Source organism: Garra rufa, chromosome 17 (genome assembly GCF_049309525.1).
Source record: "Garra rufa chromosome 17, GarRuf1.0, whole genome shotgun sequence".
NCBI classification, from domain to species: Eukaryota; Metazoa; Chordata; class Actinopteri; order Cypriniformes; family Cyprinidae; genus Garra; species Garra rufa.
The window spans coordinates 38,059,683-38,072,264 of NC_133377.1; the positions used below are offsets into that span (position 1 = coordinate 38,059,683).

Below are 12,582 nucleotides of genomic sequence, written 5' to 3' on the forward strand. Positions count from 1 at the left end.
AAAACTATAGATATTATTGTACTGATTCAAGTCTTAATTCTTCATTCGAAGAGCATCTAAAATAATCTCTAAATCTTAAACCCCCCCGAAAAGAACCACACAAAAAAACAAGCATTGTGTTAGGTCTTTAATTTTTTCAATAATCTCTTGTTTAGAAATATTGCACATGGTCAACATGCCTGTTGATGAGTTTACACTCACCCTTCTCATTCTAAAACTCCTTCTCCAAAGTAAAGACAGTTTATTGGATACACAATCATAAGGTGTACACGCATACATGTGCAGGTATGTGTGTGTGTGTGCAAGCATTTGTCTGTTGCCGGAGGGGGAAAATAAGGGCAGATAAATTCAGAATGATTACATATGCCGATTTCTCCTTGCCCACGTCAGTAGCCACCGGTTTTCAGGCATATGCTAACAGTCTTCTAATGTAGTGCCACTGCATTTTTCGGAAGGGAAAATATGATTAGCATTTGCTCGGGATTATGTTCGACTCGTAATGTAATAAGCGCATACGCTCGCACACACACAGACATCTGTATATCATGGACATATAGAAATATATAGGTATATTTATACATTTATATTGTCACACATTCAAGTGAAGACTGAGTAGCATTTTTATACTCATCACTCCTTCTCTTTCAGCAAAACCAGACGCAAGAAAGTGCTAGGTTACATTTTTTTTTTTTTTTAGTTTGTTCAGTTTGGATTTCTCTCTCGATACTCATTGATTTTTTTCCCCCCAACTCTCCTTTCAATATATATATATTTTTATTACAGCTTGTACAGTGAAAATCTATGGCACTAACAGGTCACTCGTCTACTTCAAAAAAAATTCCCACCCACGTCCTATTGCACCAATGAAAGAAGAGGCAGAGTAAAAAAGAGGAGATCCTGAGAAATGCCGCCCCAGCGCTGGTCTCGGGTCAGCTTTCCCTTGCGTAATCCTGAATCGGCGACGACGTCGCAGACTACAAAGCTTACCCTGACTCCAGACCAGCGCTCAAAGAGGCGCTTTCCATCAACACTTCGGTTAAAAGTCTTAAGGAGATGAAAAAACAAGGGCTTTCCTTATGGGATTGCGGAAAGGGAGAATCGAACGCAATGGAACAAAGTCGTTGGTTAGTTTTTAAATATCTAAAAACAAATACTTTCCTGATTTAAATCATGGTCTAGGACCATGTATTGTGCAAACACCTGATTGAAATATAAAAAAGAAAGAAAGAAACGAGGAAAAGAACACAGAGAGAGCCTCGTGCCCACCCTCTGCCCCCCTCCCCAGCCATCACGGTTAGATATATACAGTGTACGGGGGAAAAGCCAGAGAAGAGGAGCTTCAGCTAAGAGGCTAAAACAGAGTCTTTTTTTTTCTTTTCGACGTAATCGCTCCAACACTTAGATAGCTGGATTAGTCCATGCTGAAAATATTACTAGAGTAAGAAGTAGAAGAAGAGAGGCGCAAGCTAATACAAAATAAGATATCAGTCAGTTCCACCGTTACGACACAACAACAAAACGACAAAGCATAACTACACGTTGATTCGAAGAGGGGTAGTGTCTCTATTCGTTTGCGTCTTCTTTTTCGAGGTTAGGACAATGTTTTCCTCTCGCTTTGAGTGTGCTGTGTTGTTGTTGTTGTTGTTTATGCGATTGTGGCGGTCGCCGTAGCCTCTGTTTTCTGCTCCGCTGGTCTACGTGATTACGAGTCTTGAGTTTGTTGCTTCAGGGACGAAAAACCAAAAAAAAAAAACTTAATTTACAGCCCGTGCTGAAGAACAGTAACAGCCGATGCATGTACCCCCCGTCACGGGGGCGTGTAACATTCGCACGATGACCTTCTCCTCCCCCGGCTATTGCTTTCCTCCATCTCTCGGTCTCTACAAATGAAAGTGCAAGCGCGTTTGTACAACCCCGACCACCCACCCACCCCGTCCCTGTTTTGGATTGAAAGTTACCGGTACCTCAAACACTCTAATTTCTCTTCTAAAACATTCAGTCCATTCGATAAAAATCTGTGCTGGCCCCACGCTAGGGGCTTTACTGAGCGTGTGCAGACAGGCTGGTTTGGTGCTGCCTGTGGTGCAGCATTGAAGGGCTCTAAAGCCACGCCCTACCGTGGAGGTGGACCAATGACGGCCTAACACGAGTGGCATATATGCAAATGAGTGCGACCTCATGCGCTGTACGTAATAGTTCCTTGTGCAAGTCGTTAATGTGTGAGAGTGATATTACTATGTAATTGCATAAAGTGTGTGCGCGCGCATATGTGTGTGTGTGTGCGTGTGTGTAACTGTGCATAACAACAGAACATCAACGAAGTGAACGCAATGGCAACGAAATCAGTTTCGATTAGAAACGAAGCAAAATCCACATAAGTGCTGTACTGTATATCGCCAGCGGAAATGGGTTTACACATTTCTTAGAATCCATCCCTACATTCGTCTTTCATCCTTCCGTTCTGCTCGTCGTCGTACTTCTTCATCTCGACTCCTGCGGATCGCCCGCGTCTTTCTTTGGCTCCTCCGTGGCTCTGCCCCTCTCGTCCGCTTCCGAATTCTCCCTGGCCGCTGGATTGGATGGTCCGGGAGTAGAGGCGGAGTCGGAGCTGCCGCTGGCCACGCCTCCCATGATTTCAGAACTGCCGGCGGTCTGCATGATCTTCTGCCTGACCTCGCGGATCTTCAGCTGCAGGCACACCTTGTTGGGAAACGTGTCCGAGTGGCGAGCTTGGAAGGCCGCTGTGGCTTGCGCTGGAACGGATAAAAAAAATGCATGCTAAATTTTGCATTCACAACAATGGCTGATGCATTTTTTTTTTTCATTTGACGTTGCCAGTTAAAAACAAAAAAATAAATGTACACAGCACTGAGTCTGTTGTAACTGTAAGCATAAAAAGTTATTGAAATGTTTTTTTATTTGACTTTTTATAGAAATTCAGAGTTTCTATCTCACAATTCTGGAGTTTATATCTCAAAATTCCGAGTTTATATCTCACAATTCCGAGTTTATATCTCACAATTCCGAGTTACGTCTCAAAATTCCGAGTTTATATCTCACAATTCCGAGTTTATATCTCACAATTCTGGAGTTTATATCTCACAATTCTGAGTTTATATCTCACAATTCTGAGTTAATATCTCACAATTCCGAGTTTATATCTCACAATTCCGAGTTTATATCTCACAATTCCGAGTTACGTCTCACAATTCCGAGTTTATATCTCACAATTCTGGAGTTTATATCTCACAATTCTGGAGTTTATATCTCAAAATTCCGAGTTTATATCTCACAATTCCGAGTTTATATCTCACAATTCCGAGTTTATATCTCACAATTCTGGAGTTTATATCTCACAATTCTGGAGTTTATATCTCAAAATTCCGAGTTTATATCTCACAATTCCAAGTTTATATCTCACAATTCCGAGTTACGTCTCACAATTCTGAGTTTATATCTCACAATTCTGGAGTTTATATCTCACAATTCTGAGTTTATATCTCACAATTCCGAGTTAATATCTCACAATTCCGAGTTTATATCTCACAATTCCGAGTTACGTCTCACAATTCCGAGTTTATATCTCACAATTCTGGAGTTTATATCTCACAATTCTGGAGTTTATATCTCAAAATTCCGAGTTTATATCTCACAATTCTGGAGTTTATATCTCAAAATTCCGAGTTTATATCTCACAATTCCAAGTTTATATCTCACAATTCCGAGTTACGTCTCACAATTCCGAGTTTATATCTCACAATTCTGGAGTTTATATCTCACAATTCTGAGTTTATATCTCACAATTCCGAGTTAATATCTCACACATCCGAGTTTATATCTCACAATTCCGAGTTCTGAGTTTATATCTCACAATTCTGAGTTTTTATCTCACAATTCCGAGTTTATATCTCACAATTCCGAGTTACGTCTCAAAATTCTGAGTTTATATCTCACAATTCCGAGTTTATATCTCACAATTCCGAGTTTATATCTCACAATTCCGAGTTACGTCTCAAAATTCTGAGTTTATATCTCACAATTCCGAGTAGGGCTGGGCGATTAATCGAAAAGTAATCGAAATCGACATTCAGAACCTATAATCGATCAAATTTTTCCAGGACGATTATTTCGATTACTTTCCCTTTAAAAACACCGAGGCGCCAGAGTTCACAGAGGGGGGCGCGGGAGCTGAAATGCTTAGAGATAGAGACCTGTGCGTGACAGATTTTTCAGTCAGCACGGAATATGTTATCTCGTTCCACTCCTGCCCGTGAGATTCATGTTTTGTCCCTCTCCCGCCTGCAAAAGCCTGCATTGTGGTTACCTATACATATTTTTTGAGTACATCGATCTTATTCTCAACAGAAAAGTAAGTATGGGCTGCTGTGTGCATGCATGGCAGAATGCGAGCAAACAATGCTCCCTGCCTATCTCAGTTCATCGCGATCTCATACAACTCTTATAACACAATGAATATTTGCACAATGAATATTTGTGTCTACACTTCGTGTGTTGCAATGAGTGGATTCGTGCGCACGCAATATTAAGCAGTGCGCAAGAACTTTCGGTGAGTGGATTCTTGCATTCCAGAAACTTCCTATTCTTGCACCTGTTAATCATTTTGAAGTTATATTAGTTGTTCGTGTTGCTTTTGTGTAATAGATGAATAACAATTTGTATGTTTTTAGATATTTTATGTTTATATATTTCTATTTTCCGGGAGTCCCTCCAATCATTTTATTCTCCCGCATCCCGCACACACACGAGTTTCTACCCACTCGCGCATCAAGTTTTGTCCTGCGCCGCACTCTGTTTCTGTGCAGGTCTCTACTTTGAGGTCAAATAAAGATGTATAAAATGTTTTACTAATAATTTTATATAAAAATGTTTTTAAATCATATGCTTACAATGCCAATATAGGGCAATTTAAAAAAAAAAAATAAACAAGTGTAATTGACAGTATTCTGACGATCCGGCATTTCAATCTACAAATCACCAATGTTTACCATGGTTTTACTGTAGTAACACTGACAGTAACCATGGCATGGCAGAAAAGTAAAATATTCATATAGAATTTTATTATACTTATAATGTGCTAAATATATTAAAGGAGTAATGGAATATAATAACAATATATATATTTTTTGTAAGTCATTACAGTTGTTTGTTGTACATTTGTAATTATACTGAATGTCTTCAGGATGCTGTTTTTCATTACAAATTCTTTACCGTGGTAGTGGTAATCTACAAATGTATGCAAATGTATGAAAGATGAAGCTGTTGTTATTTTTACAGATACTCACAGAAACAGAAGCTGTCAACTCTGCTACTGTCAAATGTGCATTTCTAAAATCTAAAACTTGTGATATATATGCATACATACATACAAGAGTAATTTTATTAAGAAGAGATACTGCTTATTTTCATTGAAACATTGAAAATAATTTATTTTGTTTCCAAAAGTGCAAGTTATTTATTTTCACTAATTTAAGAAAAATGTGACTGTTCGTTTTAAGCAATGTGTGCTTTAATTTCAGTTGTTCAACACTGATGTTCAATAAATAATCGTAGATAGTTGATAGTGTGTGTTTCCTTCAATTATTTTAAAATCAAGTAATGCACCCTTCATTCAAAAATCTCTCACTTGTAATATGTGAGCATATTTACTGTACAAAACTTGTCAGTGAACTATGAGGGCAAAATATATATATATATAAATATAATTAAATATAATTTTATTAATAAATAAAATAATCGTTCATTAATCGTAATCGAGTTAAAATGTTCAATTAATCGAGATTTTGATTTTAGGCCAAATCGCCCAGCCCTAATTCCGAGTTTATATCTCACAATTCTGAATTTATATCTCACAATTCCAAAAATTCATCACAATTCCATATTTGTCACAATTCCAACTTTATATCTTACAATTCTGACTTTGTTTCTCACAATTCTGAGTTTATATCTCACAATTCTGAGTTTATATCTCACAATTCCAAAAATTCATCACAATTCCATATTTGTCACAATTCCAACTTTATATCTTACAATTCTGACTTTGTTTCTCACAATTCTAAGTTTATATCTCACAATTCTGACTTTATATCTCACAATTCTGAGTTTTTTCTAGAAATTCAGTTTCTATCTCACAATTACAAGTTTATGTCTCACAATTACAAGTTTATATTTCACAATTTCAAAAATTTGTCACAATTACAAGTTTATATCTTACAATTCTGACTTTGTTTTGCACAATTCCAAGTTTATATCTCACAACTCTGAGTTTGTATCTCTCAATTCTGATATTGTTTCTTACAATTTCGAGTTTATGTCTCACAATTCCAAGTTTATATCTCACAATTTCAAATTTGTCACAATTCCGACTTTATATCTTACAAGTCTGACTTTGTTTCTCACAATTCCAAGTTTCTATCTCACTATTCTGAGTTTGTCTCACAATTCTGAGTTAATGTCTCACAATTCTGACTTTGTTTCTCACAATTCCGAGTTTATATCTCATAATTCTAAATTTATATCTTGCGATTCCGAGTTTGTATCACAATTCCAAATTTGTCTCAGTTTCAAGTCTTCTCAATTTTGTCTTACAATTCCAAGTTTATAGCTCACAAGTCCAAGTTTATAGCTCACAATTCTGACTTTGTTTCTCACAATTCCGAGTTTATATCTCATAATTCTAAATTTATATCTCACGATTCCGAGTTTGTCTCACAATTCCAAATTTGTCTCAATTTCAAGTCTTCTCAATTTTGTCTTACAATTCCAAGTTTATATCTCACAATTTCAAGTTTATATCTCACAATTCTGACTTTTTTTTGTACAATTCCAAGTTTTTATCTTACAATTCCAACTTTATGTCTCACAATTCTGACTTTGTTTCTCACAGTTCTCATGTTTTTTTTTCTCACAACTCTAAATTTAAATCTCAAAAATCAAATTCTTCTTTTTCTCAAAATAGTGAGAAAAAAGTGGCGGGGGTACAAATGGAGGAAACAAAGAAAACTTAAATAGTTCTATCTGAATATTTTTGTGTAAACTGTGATGCTACTTTTTCAGGATTCTTTGATGGATAAAAAGTTGTAAAGAACAGCATTTATTTGAAATAGATTTTTTTTTTTTTATCAATGCAATTGAAACCAGAAGTCTGGCTGCGCTATACTGGGAGATGGCTAACTTGACGTTACCTGAGGGGAAGAAGCCGTGCTCCTGGAAGAGCTGCATGACCAGCGCACGCCGCTGGTCCAACATCCTACGCAGAGAGGAAGGCGGCACGCGATCCAACTCCTCCAAAATATGCTCCGTCTCTCCAACTGATAAACACAGATGAGAAAACAGCTTAGACATAAAAGGGAGTTTAGACATAAAAGAGTTTAGACATAAAAATAAGCCCACCAGCCCTATCGAAGGTGAAGATGTCCCCTTCACACTTGGCAGCACTCTTGGGCGTGTTGGGCTCTGAGCTGCAGCTGGACAAGCGCCGACTCTTCCTCCGTGGTGAACTGGGGTCATCAGTGGAGTCTAGATCTAAGGAATGGAAGAAAATAAAATAAATGGAGGGATCAAACTGCACAAAAAAGCAAAAGTTTCTTTTCTTCTCAAACTGGCATCCTAATTTAGTTGTCTAATAAACCTGGAATTGTATATTATGGATACTGTTGGCTCTTTGATGAATTGCTTTGAATTGTATAAAAGCATCTGCTAAATGCATAAACGTAAATGTAGATTGTCTTAAGATAACGTGGTAGTTGACCGAGCAAATTCTCATTACATTTCTAATCTACTCTCACCTGTAGAGTTCCTCCTCTTCTTGCGGTAGCTACCCAGTATGGCTCTAGGGGAAGTTGCTAGGCTCTGTAGATTGGGAGAGGGCAGCACATCTTCAGGCTTGAACTCCGGCAGCTCTTTAAGACGCTCTTCAAATGAGGAGCCAAATAGAGCCCTGAAAAAGAGCAAATATAGTTTTTACAAAATGAATAATAACAGACACACATGCTTGCAACGAACGCACTGGCTAAAAAAATAAAAAATGTAAATGTATAAACTGGAACTTTAAACTTCAAAAATGTAAATTTGAACATTAAAATGAAAATGATAAATGTTGCAACTAACTGAAAATAAACAGGTTCAAGTTGAAGTGCTACAAAATAAACTAAAGCTAAATAAATTATAACAAATGACAACAAAAAAAAACTAGAAAATAAAAACAATAAAAAAAGAATGAAAAAAAAGAAATAAAAAATAATTAAATAATAATTATAAATAAATAAATAATAATAATAATAACTACTATAATAGTATATAAATGGCACAATAAAAAATGCTTTTGATTAATCAGGGCTAATGCCGCTCACTTGTCGCCAGCATCAGTGGTGTTTTTCAGTGGAGGTGGACGGAACTTGGTCTTTTTAGCTGAAGGGGGGTCAGTCTGCAAAGGGGGTGGCGGGGGGTCCAAAACAGAAGCTTCCCTGCGTCCTGCCTAAAAGAAAAAACAAATCAAAAAGTCATTTGTAAATGATATGGATCTGGCTTCTGGTCTCATCTGCATCCAGCTATGTTTAGCTGTACGATATTGCAAATTGGTGTGTCTCACAATGTTATTTTAATGTACTATCTTAATTATGAACACACTGGTTTGTAGTGAGAACAGTTTTACCGTTTACTGCACATTGTTATAAAAATTGTTTAAATTTAGCAAAGTTGGCTTGTACACCTGAGAAAAGCGTTTTACCTCTCGACTCTCGTCTTTGCTGTTGGTCTCAGCTTGAGTCTCTGTCTCCCCTTCCATCGCTCTTGCTCTCTCAGATTGAAACGGGCCCCCTCCTACTTCTCTCTCTGATTCTCGCTCCATTTTGCTCCCTTTCTTTCCATCCTCCTTCCCCTCGCAATGCTGACCTGCTGAACATTTTAAACATGACATTCAAGAGACTGCAAGCACATTCTGTAATGCAAATGCTTGATCAATATTTAAAAATAAAACTGCTGTCAAAGACCTTGAAATAGCCATAATATCATCTTTTGAAGTAGTGATGGATGGTAAACTGATAGCTTATATCAACGGCAACGGCTTAAAATAAAAAAAATACGTTTATGGAAACAGAAAGTTTAAAAGAACAGCATTTATTGGAAATAAAACATCATAAATCATATATAAATAAACAATAAAACATCATAAATGTCTTTATTGTCACTTTTGTTCATTTTAATTTATCCTTGCTGAATATAAAAATTAATTTAATTATTTAAAAAAAGATCTCACTTTTTATATATTCACACTACCAGTCAAAAGTTTTTGAACAATAATATATTTTTTTGTTTTTTATGTTGTTTCTGCTCACCAAGCCTGCATGTATTTGATCCAAATTACAGCAAAAACAGTAACATTTTTCTGATTTGCTGCTCAAAAAACATTATTATTATTATTATTTTGAAAAGAGCTGAGTATATTTTTTTAGGTTTCTTTGATGAATTGAACGTTCAGAAGAACATTTTGTCTGAAATAGAAATCTTTTGTAACATTATCAAATGTCTTTATCATCTTTTGATCAATTTAAAGCATCCTTGCTAAATAAAAGCTTTTGAAAATCCAAGCTTTTGAATGGTATAATCTATAATGTTACAAAAGCTTTTTATTTCAGATAAATGCTGATCTTTGAATCTTTCTATTCATCAAAGAATCCTGAAAAACATGTTCTCAACCATTTTAAATATTGATAATAATAATAAATGTTTCTTGAACAGCAGATCAGCACATAAGAATGATTTCTGAAGGATCATGTGACACTGAAGACTGAAGTAATGATGCTAAAAATTCAGCTTTGATCGAAGGAATAAATTACATTTTAAAATATATTAAATTAGAAAACTCATTTTAAATAGTAAAAATGTTTCAAAATTTTACCGTTTTGCTGCACTTTAGATCAAATAAATGCAGGCTTGGTGAGCAGAAGAAACTTCTTAAAAATTGACTGGTAGTGTATATATAAAAAGAACATTTCAACAAACTGAAAAAAAATGTATCATGTTAAATAATTAACACTTTATCTCTTTATCACTTTTTCTTGTTACATGTTACATGTACTAACTTCAGTAATAGCAGTAAATTATGCATAATTATATGCAATTAACAATAAACCAAACCCTATTTCTAGGCCTAACCTTACAAAAATACATATTGGTAATTATTACTCATTACCTGAATGTATAATTTCACTGTAACAAGGACACACCTTAAATATAACCAAATTAACCACTGTCTATGAGGTTACATTTACCTTTATGTGTGTGTGATGTACAGCTGGGTTGCACCGATTCCTCCAAACCACTAGGTGGCGTCTGATGTCCATCCTTTGACACCACCAGGTCTCTCTGCTTCTCCATCTCCTTCCTAGATTCTGGTCCTCTCTCGTTTTCCATGTGCATGTTTACCTGAGACTGCAGCTGCGCGTCTACCTGCACAGCCGTGGCGGAGGAGGTCTTTGCTTGAGGCATTGAGGATGATGCTGGAACTGATGTGGAACTTGCTGTGCTCTGTGGCACGGCTGTCACTGACACAACCCCTCCGGCTAAGCTGACGCTGGGGTAAATGGCGGTCACAAGTTGACGGGTGGCCGTCGAGGTTTGTGAAGCTTGTGACAGTCCGCTCAGGGGTGGACATGGAGCCAGGAGGGGTGGCTGACCTGCGGTAGACATTTGATGATGTTTGTCATGCAGTGTTAAATATGTGTTGGTGGTTTACAGAACTGTCAGTCATAGCACTCACTTGCAACAATAGGTTGAACCAAGGCCTGACCGGCTGGGGCTATTGCAGTGAAGCCAAGGGTCGCCACTGGAGATTGCAAAAAAGATGGACCTGCAGGTGACGGGGCCTGCTGGGTGGAAGAGACTGCAGGTGTTGAACCCAATGGCAATGGAGTCGCAACTCCAGGAGTTGACTGGACATATGTGATCCTGAGCAACAAAAGCACAGCGGAAAGTTAGGTTTGAGTCGCAGTGGCTTTTCCAAGTAAGACATGTAACTGGATCTTTCTTAACACTCCTGTCAAAGAAACAAACTCTTAAACCTAACTACTACAATCAGGATTAACGATTTATAGAATGGTATGAAAGTGTTCATTTTTACACCATTTTATTTATTTATTTTTTTGGACACTTTTTGTTATTTTATCAAATTGTTTTTTTTTTAATGTAGATATTGTTTTATCATGTCATATTCAAAAACTGTAGTTCATTTCACTCCGACTGAAATGGCATCCTTTTAGGAAACAAATTGTCAAATAGACTAATTTCAGACTGTCAAATTTTCACAGACATGATTAAACATTAACATTGTGTTAGAATATATACGAATATATATATATATATATATATATATATATATATATATATATATATACACACATACATACATACATACATATACAATATATATATATATATATATATATATATATATATATATATATATATATATATAACGAATAAATAAATCTTTTTCTCATTTTCGTTATCAGTGACAAAAAAAGTTTACTTTTGTCAACAAACATATTTGTCAGTACTTCTCTTCTCTCTTCTAAATTGTAATATTTAATTAAATTTAAAATTAATTAAAAATGAACAAAAGTTTTCAGTAAAAACCTTTAATAATAGTCATAATTATGCATATGTTTTTACCTCATCTTAAAAACCAGTACTTTTCTTATCATTTGGTGCCCATGATTAAAAAATTTAATATTGAATAAAATAAAAAATGTATTAAAAGTTAACAAAAAATAAAAAATATATAAATTATAAAATAAATAGAATATATTTTTGCCTTCTTACCGATGGCTGGCCAAAAAGCATATAGTTTTCATGATATAATGAAGAAATCTAACTCTTTTAAATTCTACCCTCCTGTATTACTTCCTGTATTTTTCCTCAGGCTGACGCTGCCACCAGTTTCCTCCGTGCAGCACGCTCAGGTAATCTGGAAAAGGCTCTCGACCACATCAAGAATGGCATCGACATCAACACGGCAAATCAGGTAAGACTTCCTCAACTCCCTGTTCTCCTCAGGAGTCTGATAATGGTTCGATTGAGTCACAGCCAGGCTTCATTCAGGGTGAAATGTCTGTTTGCAGAAGTGAATCTTCTTACAGATAAACAGCTCGATCTCGAAGGGCGCTCTTGAAGACAAAATGTGAAAGATGTGCGATTTCTAGACGATAAATCTAGCGCACACAAGGCCAGATGACACCAGGTCATTGCGCTCACTTTCATTAATTCTGTCCTCAAACTCATAAAAATAAAACTTCCAAAAGGGGGTTTCACAGCAGTGCCTTAAACAAACTATTTTTGGCACGCCAAAGAACCTTTTAGTGAACAGTTCTTAACAGAACCACTTTTTAGTTGTGGAATCATTTGAAGAACCTTTTCCACTATAACAAACCTTTTGTGGAATAGAAAGTTTCTATATTTTAAAAATAAAGGTTCCATCCAACCTTTTTGTCTAAATGGTTCCATAAAAAAAGGCTGGACACTGCAGGTGAATGGGGTAAAATAAAATTAACTAATAGTTATGACCTT

General features: G+C 36.1%; 1 protein-coding gene across 1 annotated transcript in view; it reads right to left on the reverse strand.

Annotated features, from left to right (window-relative positions):
* Positions 1-114: 114 nt before the first annotated feature.
* Positions 115-12,582, reverse strand: part of cica (capicua transcriptional repressor a) — a 21,896-nt gene continuing 9,428 nt past the window's right edge. Inside the window, exons 5-12 of the mRNA XM_073821501.1 lie at positions 10,778-10,965; positions 10,290-10,694; positions 8,747-8,910; positions 8,370-8,494; positions 7,806-7,957; positions 7,411-7,542; positions 7,203-7,328; positions 115-2,753 (exon numbers count right to left, since the gene is read on the reverse strand). Coding sequence (XP_073677602.1) covers positions 2,482-2,753; positions 7,203-7,328; positions 7,411-7,542; positions 7,806-7,957; positions 8,370-8,494; positions 8,747-8,910; positions 10,290-10,694; positions 10,778-10,965 — 1,564 coding nt within the window. The 3' untranslated portion in view covers positions 115-2,481. The remainder of the gene's footprint in view (positions 2,754-7,202; positions 7,329-7,410; positions 7,543-7,805; positions 7,958-8,369; positions 8,495-8,746; positions 8,911-10,289; positions 10,695-10,777; positions 10,966-12,582) is intronic.